This window comes from Diadema antillarum, unplaced genomic scaffold (genome assembly GCF_040938485.1).
Source record: "Diadema antillarum isolate AM-2024a unplaced genomic scaffold, OU_Dant_1.0 seq00000641_RagTag, whole genome shotgun sequence".
Classification (NCBI taxonomy): Eukaryota; Metazoa; Echinodermata; class Echinoidea; order Diadematoida; family Diadematidae; genus Diadema; species Diadema antillarum.
The window spans coordinates 396742-420172 of NW_027271555.1; the positions used below are offsets into that span (position 1 = coordinate 396742).

The window sequence follows — 23431 nt, forward strand, 5'->3', positions numbered from 1 at the left end:
CCTTTAATAGTATAGATGGAGATGTTAGGATACTACAGTGTATTACGATTGTTTCTTTGTTCAGAAATAAAGCGATATACTGATGATAATATGAATTTATAGAGCGCAGAACCTATGTTATAAATTGCAATAATTATCAGAATTCTAGAGTAGTTTGTTCATGTGATCAGCCTGTTTCTGTTCAGTGAGCACATGTTGCTGCTGACCCTGATAAACTGCTAGCTCTGGAACGTAGATTGGTCTAAATTTACCATATCTTATCTGCGGTTGGTACTCTGATTAAGAATGTTTAATACTGCGTATTCCAAGACCGGGACATTACTTGTTTCCAATTCGGTATTGTCTTTGTACATATTATGTGTGTGATTGTGTGCGTGTGTGCGTGCAGGCTAAGGTGTGTACAAAGAAATTTACTAGTATCAATTTGAAAATGCCGTTTTCGCATGACGCGACTTTGCCAATGCGCTTTTACAGGACTGATCATCATTATTTTCATGTGTATTGGAAGATTATAATTTCTTGTCTTATTAAAAACTAATTCAAGGTTCTCGTTCGTTGAAATTACATTGGAGACTGTCAAGTTACAAATACGATACATGCACTGGTTTTATGAACAGTAAAACAGTCTTCAACTGTTATAATGTTCTGTTTCCACTAATATCATGCAAACCCATGGTGTGTCATGTGTTCAGTGGGCGAATAAACACCCAAAATAAATTTCTTCTTTTGTATGCATGAATGAATTTGTGGTCTTATCCATACATATTGTTTCGTAATACACGTTGTTCTAAGTCTATTTTGATCACGATCAAACGAACGTGACTGCCTTTTTTGTCATGCGGTTAAGCGTGAATTTGCGTTGGTTATTGCTGCTGTGTGACCCCGCACCTTTTCTACTATAGTGTGATCATCCATGAAAGTAAATCAATAGAGTGAAATGTGCATATTTTGCAGAATATATGATAATGATAATAATAATAATGCTTACTGTATTTGTTAACTAAGAGGGCCTAGTTCTTTTTATTGCCATATGTGGAGATAATACATCTTTTCCGCCAATTATTTAGACTTTTTTTTTTCTCTCCTGTCGATTCTCCAATTGTCGATTTACACAACCTTAATGTTTGTTTTGCCATATGTTTGTCATTTGAATTTTATAATTCTCCATTCGAGACACGGACATGGAAATATAAATACTTTCAAATATTCAAAAAGAAATTGCATTTCTGATACCCATTTCTTGAAGATGTTTGCAACTCATCACAGTTTGCGGTAACCTCAGTTGCGGCGGCAACAGCTTAAATTCTCGTAGACAATTTCTTGTTGTCTAACTGCTACCGTATTGATTTCAGATATTGTAAAAAAAAAAACAAAAAAAACTATGTTATGAAGCAGGCCCCGGGTTGCATCTGCGGACCCCTGGAGCGATTTTAGCCTACGGCTTTGTTTTGATGATATGCTTCTTGATATAGATACATAGCATTTTGTTTGCATTGAAATTGGAAGTTTAACTATTATTATGTTACCGTGACGAAGACATCGGCCTCTCTCTTCTAGAGGCCCAAATGTTGCACAAGAAAACAACAAGCTGCCTTCAGATCGCCCATGTTCGAAATGTTCCGTTTCGGCGCGTCGCATCCCTATGGGGTCGCTCTCCATGACTTGTTACGCACCTGCGTTCACCCCATTCCCCCCCTGCCCCCCTGCCCCCCCCCCCCCCCCAAAAAAAAGCATAGGATTAGGTGTAGGGCAATTTGTCAATCAGTTGCAAGGATTAGGTTTTGTTTTAGTTTTTTTTTTCTCACACTTACGGCGTCGTTGACGTTTTTCCCTTTCAATTGCCATTCAAACAGAATAAGATTTCGACATTCAGATTCAAATTCAAATTCACTGCAATGATATGGACATGATGAAGATCATATCAAATTCAATCAAATTTGATGGAATTCCTTATTGTAAATCAGGAGAGTGTTAGCCTTTTCTTTTTCAACTAGTGTGTCAGAGAAAAATATTTACAATGTGTATAACGTCATTTCGGATATCTTCGGTGTATACTGTAACGAAATGTGCCACTAGGCGTATGTGACGCCTTGGTAACGGCATTTAGGGTACTAGTATGTAGTCTTACAGCTGGGACGTCATTTAGGGGTGACTACACCATTATGACCCATTTCTGAGACGACGCGTGTGGGTTAGCACATTAATTGTCTGAGAGCGACCATCCCCACGACCCCCTTGCGATCCCCCGTAGCATCTTGCTTTTGTCTCAATCCATGTCTGAGATGTTTGGACGCGGGTTGGTTTATGATAGCACAATAGCGAGCTTTAGATCTGCGACGCGAACGCCAAGACAACCGTCCGCTAATTAGGCAAGAAAAAAAATAATACAGCTGTTTCGATTGTCCAACCCGGGAGGCTACGTCGTCTTAGCGTTCGCGTCGTAGATCTAAAAAGCTCACTATCAAACCTTGTTTGAGAGCGACCCCCCCCCCCCCCCCCCCCGTCTTGTTTTGGTATCAACCCAGCGTCAGTTAGCGCCAAGCACAATGATTGACCGCTGTTGGCTACTAATCGAACTTTGTTATGAAGCCAGAAGAAGTGGACCATTTGCGCATGACCTATAAAAAACTGAAGATGAAAAATAGGACTGAAAGTCGCTTAGTGGGTAAATTTTCTTTCTTTTAATGCGATTGATCGCTCGTTTTTCACGCGCCTTCTCAAGGGAAATTTTCAGTATCTTTACCATTTGGCTTACCTGACCGAACATGATGTGGGGACACAACTCCAGTGGGTGATATTTAGCGTAAAATACATCGATACCGAAATAGCGATCGCAATTATTGCAAAACCTATTTTTGGGTTCTATAGAATTGATTGGCATTGAATGTAGGTATGATTCAGTTGAGTTAACGCCCTTTGTTGCGTCGGGTGACAAAAAAAAAATGAAATTCAGTGAGGCTATACTAGATACGAATTGTATTTGATTTGTTTGTTTGTCTGTTTTATCGTCATTCATGCAACCCCGAACGTGACGTGAAACTGAAATCTCTGACACCACCACCAGGTTTCCCCAAACCTAAAGAAGCAAATTGAATGCTAGCCAGGAGCTGCAAGTCGCTTCTTCAGATTAATCGATCGTTACATAATCGAGTTTTGCAAGATTGTGTCTGATGTGGTTGGTAATTATAATGAAAGGTTTCATACCATGGGTGCGACTTAGTCACGTGACAGCTATACCAACAATTTGTTTCGAACTTGGTAATGAATATTATACGTCAGTATTAGTATTACAAAGTGGGGGGGGGGTAGAAATGAACATCCCAACGAAAGTAATTTTCCATTTGTTTTAAGTCCTGCCGAGTGCTCTCTACCCAAGTCCTTTCGTGTTGCGATAAAAACACGAGTCACGTAGGTATTTAGTCTTTGTCATAATAATCGCGAAGAGGGAGATTTTGATTGTAATTTTGACGCATATAATCATGATATGTCGTATTTCAAGACGCGTACGGGATAAAATATTTGAACTCATATTTGAAAGTAAGGCTGTTTGATAGAGTTTCTGCCTTGAAAGTCTCGGAAAATTTGGCGATACCTCATCACGGGTGTTATCTATGAAATTAGAGGTGAGTTTTGGTCGGAAAGTAAACGTATGAGAAGGAGAAACAGCAAGGGGTGGGAAGAGTAAGAAGAAGAAACTGAAAGTAGGACACTGGAGCCGGAAGATAAGGAGAAGAAGAAGCAGTGGGAAACAATAAGAAACCAAAGCCAACCATGCGATTCTTAACGTCAGTTTCCGACGTTAATGCTTGTTATGACGCAATCACAACTACAGGCGATCGATATTTCCAGAGGCCTGAGCCGCACCCTTTTCAAAGGTGTGTGAGCGCGTTTCGATACTTTTCGCGATGTGATAGGCAGTCTGTCGGTTCTTTTTGAGATGGTTTGGGGTAGTTGATGATTATGTTATGGCCTACATTGATTTGGCATTCGGGCTTTCTTTTGTGTTCTGGCTCTAATCATGCGTTTGTTCCAATAGTGACGCAAAAGAAAAAAAGTAATAAGCTAGCTGAGCTGCAGATTAGTTCGATCCACCCATTACTCGTTAACTTCACAGTTGAATTCTGGGATTTCTGATCTGGAATCGTAATCTAAATGCTCTCTCTGTATCTACAGTAGGCCTATATATCTATCTTCATTCATCTCTGTCTTTACATCTCTATCTTTATGTGTGGGCCTTCTATGATTTTGTGTGTGTGTGTGTGTGTGTGTGTGTGTGTGTGTGTGTGTGCGTGCGTGTGTGTGTGTGTGTGTATCTGTATATACCTATCTTTCTAATTCTATGCATAATGTATCTCTATCTCCTTCCTCTCTTATTTGTTCATACATGTATAAAGATCACGTTAATTTTCTCGGAACCTGGAAATGTTATCTTTTACTTGCTCAGTCCTTATGTCTGTAGTATCGGAGCATCGCACGGTCATTGGACCATTGCGACTGTATGAACTGACGTAGGTCCCCAATACTGTACGCACCCTAGACACCATGACATGTCGTCCGATTTTCGTGGATTATCGCTTTTACAGTTTGTTACTTACAAAAAACAAAAAACAAATAAATAAATCGTACTTGCCACAGACACGCGCTCACTAGGCAAGAATGCCAAATGATCATTGACGTCAGCCGTCTTTGTTGTGTCCCTCAGCCATGACATCAGGTGGCTACGGGCCCAACAATCGGGCTCTTCCGAAAGGAGCATTGTGTGACGCGACACTGCCTGACTAATAACAATTACCAGAGGCAGGAAGTAACGTTAGGTTCAGTAGTTTTGAGGTTTTCAGCGTTTTATCTCTCTTGCAAAGCAGTGATACAGCAAGTTATCGTGGAATGCAACTAATGGCTGACGGGCCAATAAACAGGGGATGACGGTATCGTAATTTATGTTTCTGAAAATGTTCTCATATCTATTCATAGAATGAATAGGGGTGAACCATCTTGAAAATCATGCTACCATGTTGCAAAGTGCGATGGGACGTACGTGCCTCGGTGTATGGCCCCAAAATGGAACACCTGTATCATTGAGGGCACATGTTGCAAAGACCAGAGTTAATAACAGCTGTATTTGTAAATGTAAACCTGCACAGTAATGTTAACTGCCTGGAAGCATGATAGATTATGGCTGTGGCACCCATGTTTTTAGGAGCCAAAAATGACCCCCATTCTGTCTCCCTGCATGGAGTTGTAATGATGGTAGAAGCATGGAGGTACAAAGTCTTTTGTACCTCCACGGTAGAAGGAACAGTGTGTGGTAGTTGTAGTGGTTAGTGCTTTTTAGTTGGAGTCGCAGAAGTAGGAGTACAGATATACGATCAACAACAAAAAGTGGAATGATTACAGAAAAATACTTAAATTGCACCTAAAGGGTGTGGAGTACATGTCCAGCCTACAGCATTATTGTGCTATCTCCCTCCCCTCCATGTTTAGAGAGAGCATGGATCATGAAGAAAAATGCTTTGCACTGCCCTGGTTATATATAGAAGCAATTGTTGGGGCAGGAGTGTGACAATTTTACAATAAGCGTAAGCAGTAATTGTAATTGTAGTCAACCACGTTTTGATAAACTTAGCTATTCCATCATAAAGTAGAAGCAGTACATGTACTTGGAATACCAGTCTACTGTTCATGCCCAGGCATAAATGTGTAGCTGAAATCAATATTTGACCATCACAGTCAGCCATGCAATCTCTTGTGTTTGTGGTGAGTATTTAAGATGCTGTAATGATTATCTTCCTTCCCTGTTCAAAATAATCCTATCCCCCTTCCAATCTTTCTCTAATTGATATCTCCTAATTTTGCCTCATTCTCTCTCTCTCTCCCTTTCTCTCTCTCACCCTCCTTTCCATTTTCTCCCCCTCATGACCATGCCACAGTAAGGATAAAAAAGGACAATACATTGCATCATCAGTTGTTTTTCCAAGATGCTCATATTTTTATTACCAAAATATGATTACAAAATTTAGTCAGTTCACATAATTCTCACCCATATTTCAGCTGCTTGTAGTAATAGGCACAGAAAGGTGTCATAAATTTACCATCAAAAGTTCCATTGTTACTTTTTATCTGAAAGTCGATGCAGCAATGTAAAAGATCGCATCTATGGGCTTAATAAGTTAAAATGTGTGCATATAAATAGATGAGGAATGGAATATATCTAGACACCTAGGTGTGTTTCTACTTAACTTACAACAATTAGACAATGCTTTGTCAAGAAAAGGCATTCTGAGTGAAATCTTGTGGATTAAAGTCTGCGTACTTGCTTATGCATTATGAATTTAAACTTACCACTATTAGAGTGGATATGTGGGCAAAAGTTATTACTTACTTCATGGTGTATTATTAAAGGAGAATGCTGTGTTCGGAATCCAAACACTAAGTACATGACATCAGGCCCTCAACGTGCATGTACAGTGTAATTTGAATATGTGTACACATGGTGCTGATTACTCGGCCCATTCTGTGTGCTGGAAGAGTCAAAATATGTCTACCATAGAATTTTAGTGGGCAAAGAAGACATCCGATTGTGTGGTATGCAATTTGCAAGAGGTTTAGAGTATAAGGCAACTTGTTTACTTATGGCTGATTGGTGACTACAGATGTGCAGTCACTGCCCTCCTACACTGATGAGGACTCGGTAGACTGCTGACCAAATTAAGGCATCCTCCTATATTACAACAATCGCCATGATGGCAATTTGCCACATGACTTCACAGGTTTGAATAATTTTTTCTACTTTTTTTCCCTTGATATTCTAATAATTAAGACTTGCCATATAGATCTTGGAAACAATCACTCGGGCCAGGTAAATTGCTTATTTCTGGTGGATCATGCCACATAGTGAGCCTTTTAAAACTCAAATGATTGCACTTCAACAGGAGAATGCCTTAAATCTGGTCGTTTACACAGTAGACCATTTAGAGACCATTTCACAGCTCTCTAAATGTCACTGCAAATTCACCATTTGCAGGTGATTTTCTGATGTCTAATTGAAAAGTCCATTACAATATATCTCTTAAGTGCACTTTCTAAAGCATGCTTCTACGTGTGAACTACACTGCATACCATACAATGCCATCACAACCACACCCACATTTGTGTGATGTGTAAGAAAAGAAATGTCTGTTCCATGGGATTTAACGGGAGCAATTCTAGCAAATATGTAATATTTTTTTTCTTTTGGACCTAAACCATTTTGATTTTTCTTTCATCTATTAGTTTGCATCACAGCATGAAAATATTACTGGATTGTTTAGGTGAGTGTGCAGCTCATTAGAAACAATACTGAGAAACCCATTTTCAAATGCTGCAAAATTTATGGAACAATCATCATTCACTCATAACCAATACTACTAGTTGTTCATGGAACATACATTGTAATTGGCTAAGGCACATGCCTCAGGAGTCATAAGATTTTTTCAAGATCATGAAATAGAATACAATAATATTTACACCCACATATCATGATTACAGAAAAGATAGCTAAAAAATGAAATCATTAAGATCATGCTTCACCTTATTACAATATGTAATTATTACGGTAGCAGTACAGAACCTCCTCACCCTAAGGCATAGAAGTAAAATATTTACAAAGATCACAATCAGTAAAAAGAAAATCCTTGTTTCATCGATTGGTCGAGCAACTCCATCTTACACATCGCATTTCCCCTGGAAGAGCAGGCAGGAGTTGACCAGGCACAAGTCACCATTGACCACTTAAACTAGCACAAATGAACACTAACATGTTTGTCCTACTCATTCATTTCCATTACTAACAACAATAATGAATCTTGCAATACATCAACAGAAAATAGTATGCATTGTTTAGTACTGTAAATCTTATCTACACATTCCATAAATAGAAAAACGGCAAGAAGTGTCAATGAGAGAAGGCCATACAGTTTCTGACTTCCATTTTTACCATGGGAAGTTGGAGTGAGGTGATAGGAAAATAATAGGTAACAGCTACAGAGCTGTCAGATTATCACATCCAACTTGTATTAGGTAAGAAAGAAAGTATTCATCAGGGTTTGTGTTAAGAAACAACAACACTTGGTCAGATTTTTTTCAAGGAGCATGGCAGGTGAAGTAAGGGCAGGTTGGATCGCACTCCTCAAACCATCTCTGTGCATTTTCTTTGAAATCAGACCATACGCTGCATCTAGAAAGGGTGGACAAACTGGTAGACCAACCGCTGTGACACCTCAGTCTTCTTCATGATCCCTTTCTTGTAGTACTGACGAATGGATCGCGAGAGCTTGTCGTAATTCATGGCTGGTCGGTTCTTCCTCATACCCCACAAACGAGCTACTTCCACAGAGTCTTCTATCTTGAAGATGCCTAAATGAAAAAGCAAGCAAATATTGATAGTGGAATTCATTATCTCTACAAAATCATAGCAACTCATAATTTACATCACTGCTACTCAAGTTCAACATAACATATCAAATACAAAGGGAAAAAAAATTCTATGTCTATCTCTTTGTTATAACACGGACGTGTAAGGACAACTCCTCCTTACTGATGTAGAAAGCAGATGTTAGTTCTGTAATTGCCATCAAAGAGTGTCCCCTTAGACTTTCTATTTGTCTACAACAACCACTACCAATGGCCCATTGATAATAATCCTATGGGTTGATGAACTCCATAAAGATTTGCGAGTGTACCATTTCCCCTTTTCCCCCCATGACATCATCCCAAAATGGACCTATGTCATGCTCCATTGCATCATCGGCAACCAATCTGGTTCTTTCAGGAAGTACGTTAAAAATGTGCATTGTAACCCGCTCTTGCTACCACTTCCTGCCAGGGTCAAACACACATGTACACATCCTCTCAACTCCCCTCGTGGGCTTTAACTTTTCTATCACACTGATTAATCCTGCTTCCTTTTCAAAGATAGTTAACTGATTGCATAATTTATAATTTTTGTCCACATTCAAAAAACGAACCTCAACATAATACTTATTTTTTACAGTTGATAAAGCAGCAGTATAAGGTATCAGGAGCATATCTGATTGACACACCGATCAATTTGACACTTATGAATTGTGTTACTTTTTCTGATAAAACTTGAAATGACGATGCCACAAGGTTTGCTGGTAGCTTTGATAATTTGTAACTTTGCATAGAATGTAACCAACACCACAAATTCTAGATAAAATTGTAATGCATTGTGCACTGTATTTGCTTCCTCCTGCCCAACAGGGAGAGAATCACATAAATTTGCGAGCTTACTGGTCAGATGGCAGAGTAATGAACAAAAGAAAACAAAATGCCTTGTTGCCTGATAGGTGCTGGTAGAATGATCGACATATCAAGGTTTTACTTTGCACTTGTAAGTGATACTATACGGGACTTGTAATGGATACTCCTGTTTGTGTTTTGTAGCAAGAACCTTCATCATGCCATAAAGCATTTGGGGATCTGATATGCAAAGTCACGGTCACATCATCCTTCCAACTAATAACCTTTTCCTAGAAATTCCAAAATGAATGTCCATATAAGGACAGACTGAAGCTCCATTCCTTTCTTTCCTGCCACATTGCACCACATTTCCTGCTGGCAGACTTGTACCAGTCTGTACCACTTTCAATCTACACAGACAACCACACACAGGTTCTACTTCCTTCCATTTATGTGGGCTGTCCAATGAGATGATCCAATTGATACTGATCATCAACTCGGTATACAGAGGGAGCTTCCGCCAAGCCAAAAGTTATTTCCTGCCCATTTTCGATTCACCCTCCAGAGTCACACCACCATTTCCTGGACTTCCTTTCACCCCTACCCTACAATGGTACAGTCAAAGCTGAATCTACTACACTATTACTACACTGTGACGAAGACTACACTCACCTTGGTTACGATCTAGCCATCGGATGCAGTACGTGTAGGAGTTGGGTTGGAGGAGCAACTCCTTCAGGAACTGCCAGAGCTGGATGCCTCCAGTGTGGTTGGGTGTCATGGATGTGTTTGGTCCACTTGGAGCAGGAGAGGAGCTGGATTCGTCTTCTGTTCATGTAAATGTGTGAAAACATGCAATACATTACAAATGCTGAACAAACTCAAAATACGTTTTTGTCATTCTTTAAATGCTGTGCACTGTACTATCAAGAAGCTAACCATTTTTGCCAAATCTTTATTTGAGAGAAACTCGTGCAAAGTGATATTGTAGACATTAATCAAGTCTCCTACATCTCTCCTTGCTCTAGACACACTGAAATTCTATTGACAAATGTTGTATGTATACGTAGTAGTATCCCCAATAGAACACCAAATATAATTTGCCCGGGAAGACAGCAAATCTTTCTTTGATGCAAATTCCCTGATTTATGATACAAGATACCAACAGAAAAGTTATGTAATAGCAAAATAATAAAAAAGGGTCATTATCATGCTACATGTTCATCACTTACCATCACTTGAAGAGCCTGAGCTGCCGCAGTCTGAAGGTGTGGTTGGAGGGATGACAGGCATGTTTCTGAATATTGATGGTGATGGTGTGTCTACGTAGCTTGTGGGTACCATGGTGGTCTGGCTGGGCACATGTTGGTGTGGCTGCATCAGTGGACCACTGGGGACCTGTGGAACCACCTGTGGCTGCTCCATCTGAATGGCTGGAGGTACCATGGGAGTAGAAGAGACAGAGAAGGGTGTGGTCAGAATCTTTTCTTTGGCATCAAGTTCTTTAAGGGAGTTTAAATGAGAACTTGCTGTTTGAAGTTTTATTGTTATTTTTAGAGTAATTGAAGGTGAGAAAATTCATGACTCGCACAGATAATTCGGTAGTCACTGCTCAACGTCTTGCTGTGGAAATGATACTATGAAAACTATGGTATTCTTACCCGACTTGAGAAGTGTAAGAATGCTGCACAGGATGTCTCCAGCCTTGGGGGACAATGTCTTGAATTGTTCGTCCGTCATCGAGGCAAGCTTCATGCCGTCCATGAAGAAATTGGAGAGGTCAATTTCACCAAGCTCGTAGCGGCGAACCACACAGGCGACCCACCGTTGCACATCATATGGTGTCCATGTGTACATATCTGGATGGGGATAAGGAAAAGAACCAATGAAAATCTGGTTATAGGCATACTGCTGTTATCATAGCAAGTGTAACATCACAAGACAACTGTTGCTACCATTTTGCTACAAATTTCAATGTATTTTGCTGCCCTTCCTTTCTGAAATGGGCACATTCAATTTGACCGAGCTTACATCATCAATACCACTGTCTTGCTGATAAAATCAGGTAGAAAAGAAAAGGCAAAGTCATTACAAAATTCTACTGTACATTCATCACTCACTTGGATGAAGGTTCAGCTTCTGACAGTCTTCAACAATACTGGGGATCATCTCTCTCATCAGCAGTCTTGTCATCTCGTCTTCTGCTAACTCTGACCCTTCCCAGGGCTGGTCGTAGGGTACACCACCACCCATGGGTGCGGTCTGGAAGGCCCCATCACATCCCATCACTGGATCTGGGTACATGGAACAGTTGAAACTGTCTGGAGAGGCAGGGTTGTAGCTGCCAACTGAGAAAGGGCTACAAGATTCGGAGGAGCGTGCGTAATGTTGCTGCTGCATGTCCATGTCTAGGAGTGTGCTGCCTACCTGGATCTCTGCCATGCGTAGTGCATCCTACATGTAGGAAATAGGAGACACAGGGTTGACATTCACAAATCAGTTTCTGGTAAGATAGGTGACTTCTTGAAGTTTTATCTTTTACTGGTAGATTGTACATAAATACATGCACAAACACTTAACTTAACACATGGTATCTAACATCACAACATACAAATATATGTCAAATTGATTTTTTTTTTCACTCCTATAGAAAGTACAGAATGAGTCAAGCTCAAATAAATGCTGCAGCACTATGACTCACTGTTGTACAAAATATACATCATTGGAAGTGGTGGGAAATTTGCACCTTATCTAAATTTTGATATTCTAGTTAAGTCAAAAGTTATCTCACATGACATACGATATATGTATAGAGTGGGGGAAAAAATCAAGGCCTAGATTCTAGGGAAATGCATTGTATCTACTGTCTTTGGAATTTCCTCTCTTGGTTTTAGCTCTTTAAATAAGTTTCAAAACACTTGTTCTCACTATTAGAAAAAAAAAATCAACAGTGCTCACAGCGAATTTGATGAAAATCACTTGAAGAGTAAAGCAGGCTGCCTGTAAATACTTGACTTATATAGTTTCACTCGCTCGCTTTTTGGAAGCATGACAGCATACAACCAATAAATATGTGAACACATGACGCTGCACAGAGTGGGAAAGTAATTGGGAAAACCCCTTTTGAGTACAGTGGTTTCGCAGCTCTTGAAAGCTGAACAGTTGGTACTTTGACATGTGAAACAGTGCAAGATGACGTCAACCTGGATGCCCCCACACACGCGCGCGCAAACATTGAGAAACGCAACAAGGAAATACACCCTCCCTCGTGAAACAAAACAAGCTATCATGGATTTCCCTGTATGCCTCACTTTCTCTCTCACTCTCTCCACCCAAAATTACTTTTTGATCTCACGTTCCGAAACTGTGACCTTAGAACAACATAACAGAGTAGGCAGCCAGTTGTTTACTGAGAAAGGTCTGAATGCTTTCACAGGCTTCGATCTTTGCCCTCTTCTCGCTGTGGTGTACATAGGCACCCTACAGTAACACGCACAAACAATGACCTAGTAAGGTTCGCGACTTCCAATACAGTTTACACAGCATGCAGCACTGCGAGGCAACTGCAACATGTTCCAATCTAACCAATGATAGCGGCCGAGTTGCTACATTTACCGACTAGAAATGAGTTTCATGCAACTTTTGTGTGTACATCAAAAGTGTATGGGCCAAATACTGGAAAGATCTACCACAAAACTCCATTCATTCACATACGACAATTGACATTTTTACTGAAAAGCATATTTATCATGTTAAAACACATACTGACAGTTAAAGTTGTAAAATGGGCGATTCGGAAGAGAATATTCGCTTACCGGATCGTTAGCCATGTTAACAGGTTGGAGAACACAAATGTCGCCAGTTGAAAACATACTGCTTGATGTGGTGGTGATCGTGTTCTGATTAAAATCTAGTAAGGAAATGATAAAGAGAACAGACGGTAATATTAACATAAGAGATGTGCCATAAAGTCAAACTACTCAACATTTCTTTAAAGGTAGGGAAATTTGCATGCCTTAAATGAAGAGTTGTTTCTAAGTTGAAGAGAGTATCATTTTAGAAACTCCCATAAAGTATTGAAAGTGGAAGGTAACATTTAGTACATGACCGTTAGATTTTGAATTGAATTTTTTTCGGGGCTCACCGTAAATTCCAGTACATTACTAGGCTACCTTTGCAGACCCATGCACTGCATGTGTGTCCATCAGTTCATCAAAAACTTACAAACATTTCAGTATACATTCTTGCCACACACTCTATATGTTATTACATCAGCCAAAATACAGAAGACTGCAAGTGCAGCTGACACACAGAACGACTGAGTAGTTGAGTTTTGTGCATTATTCAAATTGTAGATAACTGTTGACTTCCAAATTTCTCAGCAGTGGCCTAAACAATGAGGTTCATATCTAATGTTATGCTGCATTTTGGGAGGTCTGTAAAAGGTATTACCTTTAAACAACTACCATTTCTGTAGAAGTTGGCGGCGTTGAATGCAAACTTGATTTCCACCTGTCGAGTTAGCTAGCTATGCCGCTTGTTTCGGTCTGTACTCGATTTCCCTCTCCGCACTTTACGCATCATACTGGTACAATACACTGTAAATGCACTATCATACCACGTGTACACATCTGCCGGTAAGGAGAGACAAGCAAGAAGATCCCCTAAAGCCGCAAGTGTTGTATGGCTACACGACTTGGCAGTATGTGCTGGTTTCGATCAATGTACACAGTACAGTAGTAGCTCCATTCTCCAGCTGACCCCAACTTACCAGACCACGTGAAGTGTTTTCTCCCTCTTCATGACAGATTAGTTTCGATACATACATAGTCAGAGTCTTGAGCAATGGTACATGGTATGAGCAGATAATCAACTACACTACAGCAACGGACACCACGATGCAAACATACAACAGCATGAAATACAGTTCCAAACAGTTACATATTCACACACACATTCACCAAACGTGAAAACTTACACAAAATTACCCAACAAACATAATCATATGGTTTTCTTAACTACTAGTACAAGTATATTCACATAATGCAATGGTCTCGTGAGTGAATATCAACAAGTTTCAGCTGGCATGGCGCGAACTCGGGCAAAGAATATTAAAAATGTAATTATGCAAATACTGTGAAGGCAACTCACAAGTGCTGTTGAAAAACAGAGTCGCAACGAAAACGTTGGAAGATGAAAGACACGGTTTGTTTGTGGATATATTCCTTTGCTCGTGGTGTGTGTGTGTGTCGCACGGCAGATAGACTCAATGTAGTAAACATTTACGGGCCCAGCCTCAATTTATACAGCAACGCGGTGTTCTGTAGCTTGCCCCTATTATTTTTCCCCGAAAGAATGACATCATCTGCCGTCCCAGTAAAGATGAATATTCATAGTTATGTGGCTTTTGTGATTGGAGGACAGCGCTGAACTTCGATTGGATTAGTCGATTGTGATATATGGGGTTTCTTACAATGGTCGCTTTACGGGACTGAGGAGCGATGTCGGCGATTCTCCAGGTGGGTGAGCATGAGAGCACTGGAGTATGAAGCATGAATGAAACTTGGCTTTGTTTTCTTTGGAAGTTGCACCTGGCAAGGAAGTTAGACCCATTTGTTGCCTTGCACTGTCGTAATCCCGCCAACTGAACTGGGGTTATTATTGACCATACCCTATGCTTGCACCCTTCAAAGGTAGCACAAGTACGCAATCCCTGCAAAGAGTCAATCTTCACGCAGTTTAATGGGGTGAACCATGACATCATTTTGAGAACATTATCCCTCGCTTCAAATCAGTACATCTTCACAAGTTCGATACATATTTAATCGTTCCTGGCGATGTGGAGAAGTATAGATTGATATCAAATAAACTATCCAAGAGGCAGGCATTCCAGATGTACTGTTAAAAGTTTTCACCAGCGCATTCAGCTTGTTCGATAGAACTGTTCTGAATTTTACATTACTCTCGTGGGTGCAAAGTAACATAATTATTAACCCTAAGTCTGACAGTAAAATGTTTTAGAAGTGTGTAGGCCTGTATCATGTTGCGTTTTATGTATGTGTGTGTGGGGTTTTTTTTTGTGTGTGTGAAAGAAATTTTATTTCGGTTCACGTTGTTTCAGTTTGTATAACGTAATTTTGATAATTCGCATTTGGGTTTGATATAAGGTGCCCTCTTAACTGACCTATTTCCTCTGAAAGTTCTCTAAAAGTTACATTCTTTTGTGGAAATATCTAATTTTTGCGCATTAAATATAAACAATCAAGATTGATATTTTGAGACACACATTCCAGTGTCTATAGCTCGTTTTATAGCTTTTACAGTAAAGTCATCACTTGATTGATCGCTGAAACCATTTATAAAAAACAACTTGATAATCCGTATTTACTATTGTGGGATACATCGGCAATATATAGATAATTATGTACATATTTATATCGGGGTTCGGCGCGAAGTTTTTTTCTCTCTCTAGCTCTCTCTCTCTGTCTCTCTCTGTGGTGGCCCTTTTGGGCCTCCAAAATCATTGAATTTAAATTTCGTTGGCCCGAAAGAAAAGGAAATATATATATTTTTTAATTTTATGTAGTTGCCTGATCGGGCCACCAAAAGATAACCCTTAAAAAATTTGGTGGCCCGACATTTTCTTTCTCGTGACCCCAGACCACCGCGCGGCTGATGTCGAGTCCTATTAATATTTATTATATTTATGTATATATGAGCATATGTGTGTCTTTACGCAATATAATGTTTAATCCAGAATATGTGATATAGCATAGGCCTAATGTAATCCATCAGATAATTTTAATGAAAAGGTCTACCAGATTCTTTTATAAACACTTGTTGTATGTGACTTCCGTGATAAAACATGTTTGCAATTTTAACTAGAATGACAATTCTCTACCCCGTGTCGATCCTGGCGTTCAGGGCAAAATATAAAGTACATTCCTTATTTGGCATAGATTTATGATTATATTCGCGGAGCTATTTTCAACGTTTCCGCATATTTTTCGCATGGCTGGTTGCACGTACCACGGTTTGATAAAGAATAGACTCAAGGTAAACGTCGGATATTTGTACTTTTAAGAGTTCAGTGCTCAGACTGAAACAAGTCCTTGATAACTTCGCCGGAAGAGCATCACCTTTCTTTCGTCTTTCTTTCACCTCCGACGAGATATTCAATATTCGAACATAATATGAACGTACAAATTCGGCATCATAGTGTCTCCAACTGGTTTGAACGCATATCTCTACTAATTTTATCAAATTTATTCGTTAGAAGTAATTTAAAAAATAAACAGAATATCCTTCGTAATTAAGCCATCGTATAACGTTGTCATGATTTGCTATGCAGTCATACGCATTTTTCTCTTACATGGGCCGGCCTACACGTTTGGTTCAATATTTCAAAGAGCCCTCATTTTTTTATCACCAACAACGACAAAAAAAAAAACAACAACAACCAAAAAACCCCACACAACAACAACAAACCAACGAAACTTTGGCGTTAATTCTCGTGAGTGCAAGTTGAACCTCTACTCATATTGCTGTTCTTTCCCTTCTTTCTTCCAGTCTTCATGCCACCTACGGTCAACCTCGAGTGCACATAATGACTACACAGGGCAAAACAGCAATATCAACTATTGTAAAACAACAACAACAACTATGATGAGGCCTCAATAATCATAGGAGATAGCAGAGAGTGACCAAGCTGCCATTGTCATGGCCAGATTCGGGTAAAAGCCTGCAGCAACTGTCTTGGCATTGTATCGAGGAGTGTACCACCACAATAACAAATACCCATTATACTCTGGGAAGCTCTAAGTCCTTACGTACTTCTTGACAGTGCTCTAGACAATGATTATCGTTGTGACGTCACAAGGTGAATAAAAGACTAGTGAGAGCAGTAACATTCCAGTGGCATGCAAATCGATGCAACTCTTTTTGTTCGGTGATTAAATTCGAATTCGATGGCCGTCAAGCCAGGCGTGAGGGGTCCATTCAGAAATCGCCTCTGGTCAACGAAGTCGTTACGTCAGCAAGATTCGACATCGATTTCCCTGTCTGATCGTGAAATGTGCTGCTATGACTAGAACACAAACGTGGAAGAAATTGTTGCCAGGTTAAAACTTTGTTTTAAAGCCAGAAAATGTTGGATAAAAAAGTAACAGTAAATGTTGGATAAAACTAAAAGTGAGAAGTTGAGATACATTGAAGTTGTCATAAGTTGTCATGTCGACGGGATAACAAGATCAAATGTAATGTCATCAATTGTCACTCTATCCTATTGTAAAAATCTGAATTCTCTTTATTTTTGTGTAAATACAGGATTATCTCGTTTAATGAAATGAAATGAATTAGAAGAGGGCGAGTGGATCGGGGGCTCAGGCATTGTCAGCAACAGTGAAATTATTTGTTGATCAGGAACAGCACACCGTGCAACGTGTTCCTGAACTGGATATAAGATACTAAAGCCTCCACACTGTGAGACAGAGATGTTGCTCGGGATACGTCATTTCCTTGTCTACCATCCAATTTTCTCTTAACTGCGAAGTAATCAATGTCAGAATGGCATTGCATTAAAATGAATATGTTGAACAATATAATTAATTATCACTTTATCATTTCTCTTCTTCTCTCCCTTAAACGACTCCAACAAACAAGTCGGTCTGCTATGGAGAGCATGGTATCAGGTTACGAGAGGGTTTTACGTGGCAAACTAATGCGGGCATGGCTCATGACGCCTTTGAAGTTCAAAGTCTCATGTGTTTCGTCCCTAGTTACCCTATACCTTCTTGAAACATAATAACACCAGAAGAATGCTTCCAGATTAGGTTATTGAACCAGACCGCTTTTTAAAGTTCTGGTCCGAACAGAAATTGCGTTCATCTACTTTTCATTATCAGAAGCGAGTTCCTACCGGAAACATTTGGAGGTATTGAATCAATCCCTTTTCCCCTTCGTCTATCTCCGTTGTTATGATTAACATGACTTCAGCAGTTAAGAACATATCACACATGGCTATAATGTTTAAACGTTCATGCTGGATGTCGCCTTCTCGCTATGCTCCTATAGCAAAGTTTTAAGTGAAAGGCGACTTTATGGTTGAGATCAAATTGATATAGACTCAAATATTCAAACAGTTGGGATTCATGAAATATGGCAGTTATGGATTCTGACGGGTCGAAAACCATGCAACAGTGACAGTTCACAGTGACATACATCAGGGAGGTGATCACCTCCCTGCATACATAGTCAAGGATTGCGTGGTCGCCTCACAAGATTTCCACCTGCTGTGCCGTAATAAAGGATGAATCATTCCTACGGCATTTCCATGAAATAACAATGAACAGGAGGGATTGGAGTTTTCTAATTATGGACCAAGCCCATAAGCTTATGTTTATAATTTTGAGGATTTTTAGTTAATTATATCATTCATACCATCTAGTTCTTCTAATTTGAAGAATGTTGTCACGACCGATCACTTGCTCATGAAAACAAGTGAGACTATCGACAGTCAAGATTTTTCCTTCTCTTGTGTCTGAATTTGATGAAACTCCTACCCTTGTGTCTTTTTGACTTTTATGAACGTGAACTTGAACGTGGATCGCGTTGCAGTCTCGTGTGTAAACACGGGCCACTGTAGAGAAGTAGAACATGTTCTAAGAATCGCTGCGGTCTTTTCCTGGCCACCAGCCAAAGTTCGGAAACATTCAGGAATGGGAGGTTTGATCCAAGTTGCCTGTTTTCTCATATTTTTTTTTTCCATTTTCCATTTATGAGTGCGTGTGAATGTCCTCCGTGTTTACATTTCTTCATAGTGTATTTGTACATTCGTGTTCGATTGGGGAGAGAGAAAAAAAAATACTGGAATAAGTATACACGTGAGTCACGTGACTACTGCGATTATGAATGATATTCATGATAGCCATGTACATTGAACCTGAATACCCATAATATTATGCACAACTGAGCATGCACGTTTCTGATGTTGTCTATAGCGAACGGACTTCTAGATATTAATCGAATGTCCTTGTAGTTTTAAGACATTCGATGTATAAAGTTGGTCCTTTGTTAAGCAAGAGAGTGTAAAAGTGTGAATAATTATGTTGCCTTATAGATTATCTCAAAATATCGTGTTGTTCCGCACGACACGTACTTTTAGGCCCTAAATATTTCACGTTAACTCTCCTCGGCTTTGGCAAGAAAATGAGGGTATTGTTGAGTGGCAATTTTTGATCGCGAAGACATATTTTGTTGTTGGTTTTTTCCTCGGGTCCTTTAAGTGTATAAAGCTATGTTTTGGCTAATGACGGCTTCAGGAAGTAAACACCATTTGACTAACTAAAGGGTAGAGTTTTCCTTACAGACTGACCATGGAAAGTTCAATTTCTAAGATTCATGTTTTTGAAAAAATAATGTTAATCGAAAAATCTAATTTCATAAAGAGTGATATCACATTCCAGTTTTGTCAAGCAAGAAGGGAAAGGGAGCGAATATGCACAGTTTTGTTTGTTTGTTTGTTTGTTTGTTTGTTTGATTCCGTTTGTGATAGTATAGCTCATTCAGCAGATAATAGCTTATGACCATATAGCGACTAATTTAACTGTCACTAACTAGGAGAAGTCATGTGTCACGAATTGCCAACGTTAGCCAAACATCGAGACGTGATTTCACGCAGTAAGTACACGTTGCGGTTGCACAACAGCAATGAGAGGCCGTGAGGAAAATGTAGGAAGTTGGATTGGGGTTCAGTGAAGTGCGCCCTATAGCACGCCCCAAAAACTGTAATAAAACAGCAAAGAATAAGATGAATTCTTAGAGGTTGTTCGTCATATCGCCAGTATATCTTGGAGCAATCCATCAAAAAAAAGAGAGAGCGATATTATACCGATCTTACTAATATATCTTACTAATAGCCTCACAGCTATCTGCGTAGTTCCTTTAATTTTCAGTGTATAAGTTCTTCAACATTTTTTTCAGATTTTGTTCTTGTTTGCTATAGTTTACAAAGGAACACATATTCGAAGTTTGGAGCATTCAATCATGTATTTTTTGTTTTATGTAACAGTGTGCAATCTCCCAGAAAGTACTGGTCACCGCAAAATACGCGGCTCGGAAGCATCTTCCTCGTCAGTGGCATCATTAACTTTCAATTCAATTGTTTATTTATTTCCATCATCACAAAGAAAAGAAAAGAAAAGAAAAAGTTGACATAATCCAAAGTGATACAATTTTTTTTTTCATTTCTCTTACACTCGTCCGATAAAGGATTTTTTTAATACAATATAAAGTATATTATACACGAATGATGTCGTAAAAAAGAAACAATGCACTTTGTCATGGCAACAAAAATAGTAAATAATCATAATGATGGAAAACAGTGTTCCACTAAGAAAGCCACGCTTGTAAAACGTGGAACACTGGAACAAAACAACAACAGCACCAATTTGTTATACCAATAAGACATATTCATTTTAAATTCTTCTATATACTATTGTACATTTTACTCATTGATATAATGATGTTGATACTATGAACAATACATTACTAGGATTTTAGGATGCAAACGTATAAACTATATAACATATCACATTTGTGGCACAGACACTATGGGGCCAGGTGTGCCAGGAAAATTGAACGGAAAGGAAGATATGCAATCGGCCACAAAAAACATAACGACGACAACAACAACAACAATAACACAATACACAGAAATAACTTACCTGAGAAGCACCGTCCCTGATTGCTAAAATTTCATTATAAACACAGACAGGTCGTTCTGCGAATCGCTGTGAAGTCTTGTTCACCAATAGAACCTTTACCTCTCTTTGAGATCCAGTAACGTTTTTTGTTTGTTTGTTTTTTAATGTCCAAGGCTCTTTCAATCTTTTCAACACCCTGTTCATAGTTGCAGCCAGCAGTTTTCATGGAAACGCCCCAAAGGTGCACACAGCATTGAGAACCAAACATGACTAGATATTGCATCAGCCCCCACCCCCCCCCCCAAAAAAAAAAAAAAAAAAAAAAAAAAAAAAACTTGCGGGAGGAAATTTCCAGCCTACCCTCTCTTAAGCTTATTGTTCTATCGCTATTAGGGCAATGACTTCTACCGCTAAACCGCACATTCGCCGACCGTGAACTTGAAAGCCAGTGAGTGAATGGTTTGCTCAATCAGCTATAACACAATAAAGCACACAGACTGGTACAAAATCGCATTACAATTCATGGCAAGGTCACGACTGCACTGGTTTGGAATTCTAGGGAATATACATGATTATGCGTTCAGGGAAATGATTGTTGTGATGTAGAGGACTGCATGGCATAATTTGACACGAGAATAAAAGGAAAGGGACAAACCTCATTTCACGCTGATAAACTGCTTACAATTTATAAGCGGCACTCATAATGACAAGTGACCGACTGCATTATTGAGATAACAGAGTTATAACCTACAACATTAGAATGAAAATTAAAGTTTAAGCAACACCGATGATCATCATTTTCACCGAAAGCAAGAACATTGTGCTGAAATATAATGCTGTTAGATCAGTTGTATCTGTGGACAGTGAATGGTAATCATACTCAAAAGGTTCGTTGATGAGAAATGAGATTAGCATTATTGACTTACTCGATATGATATCTAAACATTTTCATGCTGCAATATATACAGTTTTCCAGTTTATTATAATGATATGCCCTTTATGATTTAAGACCACCTTTTTACCATTTTGGAACTCGTGTTAAAGTTGAACTGATATTTACAGGCTACTTTTCCTCATTATATTTGTATTTCTGCATATATATATATATATATATATATATGTATATATATATATATATATATATATGTATATATATTACAAACACATTGTCGTTCCACTGACGAATATGATTGATAACCACAGTGTCAACATGAGAAAATGACCCAAAACTATCAAACCATTTTCAGAAGTTATTTTAAATCGAAATATGATTCATCTGAGCAGTATTATATGACTACTCTTTATATGCACGTGTTTATCATGGTGTATACGTCTTGGAGGGCGACTGTTGCCTTCTGTCTATCACAGCAATTAATTTAAAGGGATCGTACAGTTCTGGTGGAGACTTAATTTCAGGTTTTTAACATTTTTAGGTGAGATAATGAGAAATCTCATATGAAATATGAAAGAGCATGGAATTTTATGAGGAATTCAACGTTTATTTGATAAAAAATTGGTTTTGAAATGGCTGAGATATCCAAAAAAGAACGATACTAGTAAAGTGTGGGACCCACACTTTGTAACGATCGCTATGTTTTACTTTGTTTTTGGATGTTTCAGTTATTCCAAACCCGATTTTCATCAAATAAACTTTGAATTCCTCTTAAAATGGTAGGCTCTGTACAATATCATAAGTGCTTTCTTGGTATCTTGCAAAATTTTAAAAGCCTAATTCTCATCTCGACCAAAACTGTATATTCCCTTTAAAGACCAGGATTGCTGATTATTTATTTCATGTATATCCCTGCCGTTTTAAAGGGAAACTTTCCGCTAGGAGATTTTGAATTCAAGGAGTGAAATAAAGCAGGAAATTTGAAATACTTAGCGAAACTTGAACAAAGGTGTATATACATGCACGTGTAGGCAATTTTTAGGCCTATATAAACTTGGGACATAAATAATTATATCAATCATGTCAGCGAATTTCTGTGATCGTTCGTTTGCGTCATTCTAGCCCTCTGTGCTGAATATCTTTGGCATAATTTATGTGGCAAAAAGCCTTAATTTCTTCAGTATGTAAGATTTGAATTTTGTTTTATTTCATATTTATATTCCACGAAACATTCCTCCTAAGTGACACCGTTACAATATGAGACACTCACAGGCCTGTCGGTATGGGCGCTGCTTTTTATGTTAATGTCTATTTCAGCCATAACTGACGGGGGCGTCATTATGCCTACCATGTATACGGATATAATCATTATTATCTCTGTATGACCTAGCGATAGTTGAGTATGCACTGACATAGCAATGCACGTGGCTCATTGCTTAACCATTGAAGCATCCTTTCTTCTTATTTTGGAAGCCCCAGTTATGACGACATGTTTTGAAACTGAATAGTTTATGGGCATGGACCCTTTGCGGGTAGGGTCCATGATAAGGGGATTTGCGCAGTTTGGGCGTGATTTATTTACGTGCATTCGATCAGTCAG

General features: G+C 39.0%; 1 protein-coding gene across 1 annotated transcript; it reads right to left on the minus strand.

Moving 5' to 3' along the window:
* Positions 1-5962: 5962 nt before the first annotated feature.
* LOC139736365 (SAM pointed domain-containing Ets transcription factor-like) lies at positions 5963-14439 on the minus strand. Its single transcript, XM_071647120.1, has 7 exons — positions 14389-14439; positions 13053-13147; positions 11358-11691; positions 10899-11096; positions 10470-10670; positions 9910-10065; positions 5963-8391 (listed from the first exon to the last, which is right to left on the minus strand). Exons 2-7 carry the CDS (start codon positions 13107-13109, stop codon positions 8213-8215), a joined length of 1125 nt encoding a protein of 374 aa, XP_071503221.1. The 5' UTR covers positions 13110-13147; positions 14389-14439; the 3' UTR covers positions 5963-8212.
* Positions 14440-23431: the final 8992 nt, after the last annotated feature.